We start from the raw sequence: 1,032 nt of genomic DNA on the forward strand, positions 1-1,032 counted from the left end.
AATCACAGAATCATCTGGTTGGAAGAGACCTTTAAGATCATCGAGTCCAACCATTCACCCTGCACTGCCAGGGTCCCTAAACCACGTCCCTCAGCACCTACGTGGCCTTTAAACACTTTCAGGGAAGGGAACTCCACCACTGCCCTGGGCCACCTGTTCCAATGCTTCACAACCATTTCTGGAAAGAAATTTTTCCTGATCTCCAACCTAAATTTCCCCTGATGCAACTTAAGGCCATTCCCCCTCTCTTCTTGTCATTTTTAACATGCGACAAGAGACCGACCCCCACCTCCCCGCAACCTCCCTTCAGGTAGCTGTAGAGAGCGATAAGGTCTCCCCTGAGCCTTCTCTTCTCCAGACTAAACACCTCCAGTTCCCTTAGTCACTCTGCATAAGATACATTCTCTAAACCCCTCACCAATCTTGCTGCCCTTCTCTGAACCTCCTCCAGCCCCTCAACGTCCTTCTTGAAGTGAGGGGCCCAAAACTGGACACAGTGCTCAAAGTCTGGCCTCACCAGAGCCGAGCACAGGGGAAGAATCCCTGCCCTGCTCCTGCTGGCCACACCAGTGCTGGGACAAGCCAGCAGCCGCCTTGGTCCGCTGGGCACACTGCTGGCTATCCCTACAGCTAATCGTGAACTTAAACTAAATACAGGCATAAGAGGATGATCTTCATCCCATACAAACAACAGTCGGTCCGATTACAGAACTGCTGAGCTTGGTGAGATGGTAACGTGTGTTCTCTTCTCTAGCACACCCCTGGACCAGCCAGCTGTCGGAGTGCACCGGCTTCTCTCTGGAAGACCTGCTGCCCTGTGTGCTCAGCCTCTACCAGAAGTGGTAATACTCTTGGAACTCTGGGGAGGGCACAGGAGTGGAGGCAGACATGCGGCATCTACACCACCAAGCCCTTCCCGTGAAGGAAGTGGCTTAGGGAAGCCCCCGCCAGAAGGCACTAAGGCCGAGGGGCCAGTTCAGGAACAGCTGTTCTGCTTCTCCCAACTGGGGGTGGCACTGGGCTCCAGAAAAC

The 1,032-nt window shown here is 53.9% G+C and overlaps 1 protein-coding gene across 1 annotated transcript in view; it reads left to right on the top strand.

Annotated features, from left to right (window-relative positions):
- CCNF (cyclin F) overlaps positions 1–1,032 on the top strand; it is a gene marked incomplete at its 5' end in the record, with an annotated part of 10,119 nt that overhangs the window by 6,802 nt on the left and 2,285 nt on the right. The window contains one exon of the mRNA XM_010143690.1: positions 755–842. Coding sequence (XP_010141992.1) covers positions 755–842 — 88 coding nt within the window. The remainder of the gene's footprint in view (positions 1–754; positions 843–1,032) is intronic.

Source organism: Buceros rhinoceros, unplaced genomic scaffold (assembly GCF_000710305.1).
Source record: "Buceros rhinoceros silvestris isolate BGI_N320 unplaced genomic scaffold, ASM71030v1 scaffold14179, whole genome shotgun sequence".
NCBI classification, from domain to species: domain Eukaryota; kingdom Metazoa; phylum Chordata; class Aves; order Bucerotiformes; family Bucerotidae; genus Buceros; species Buceros rhinoceros.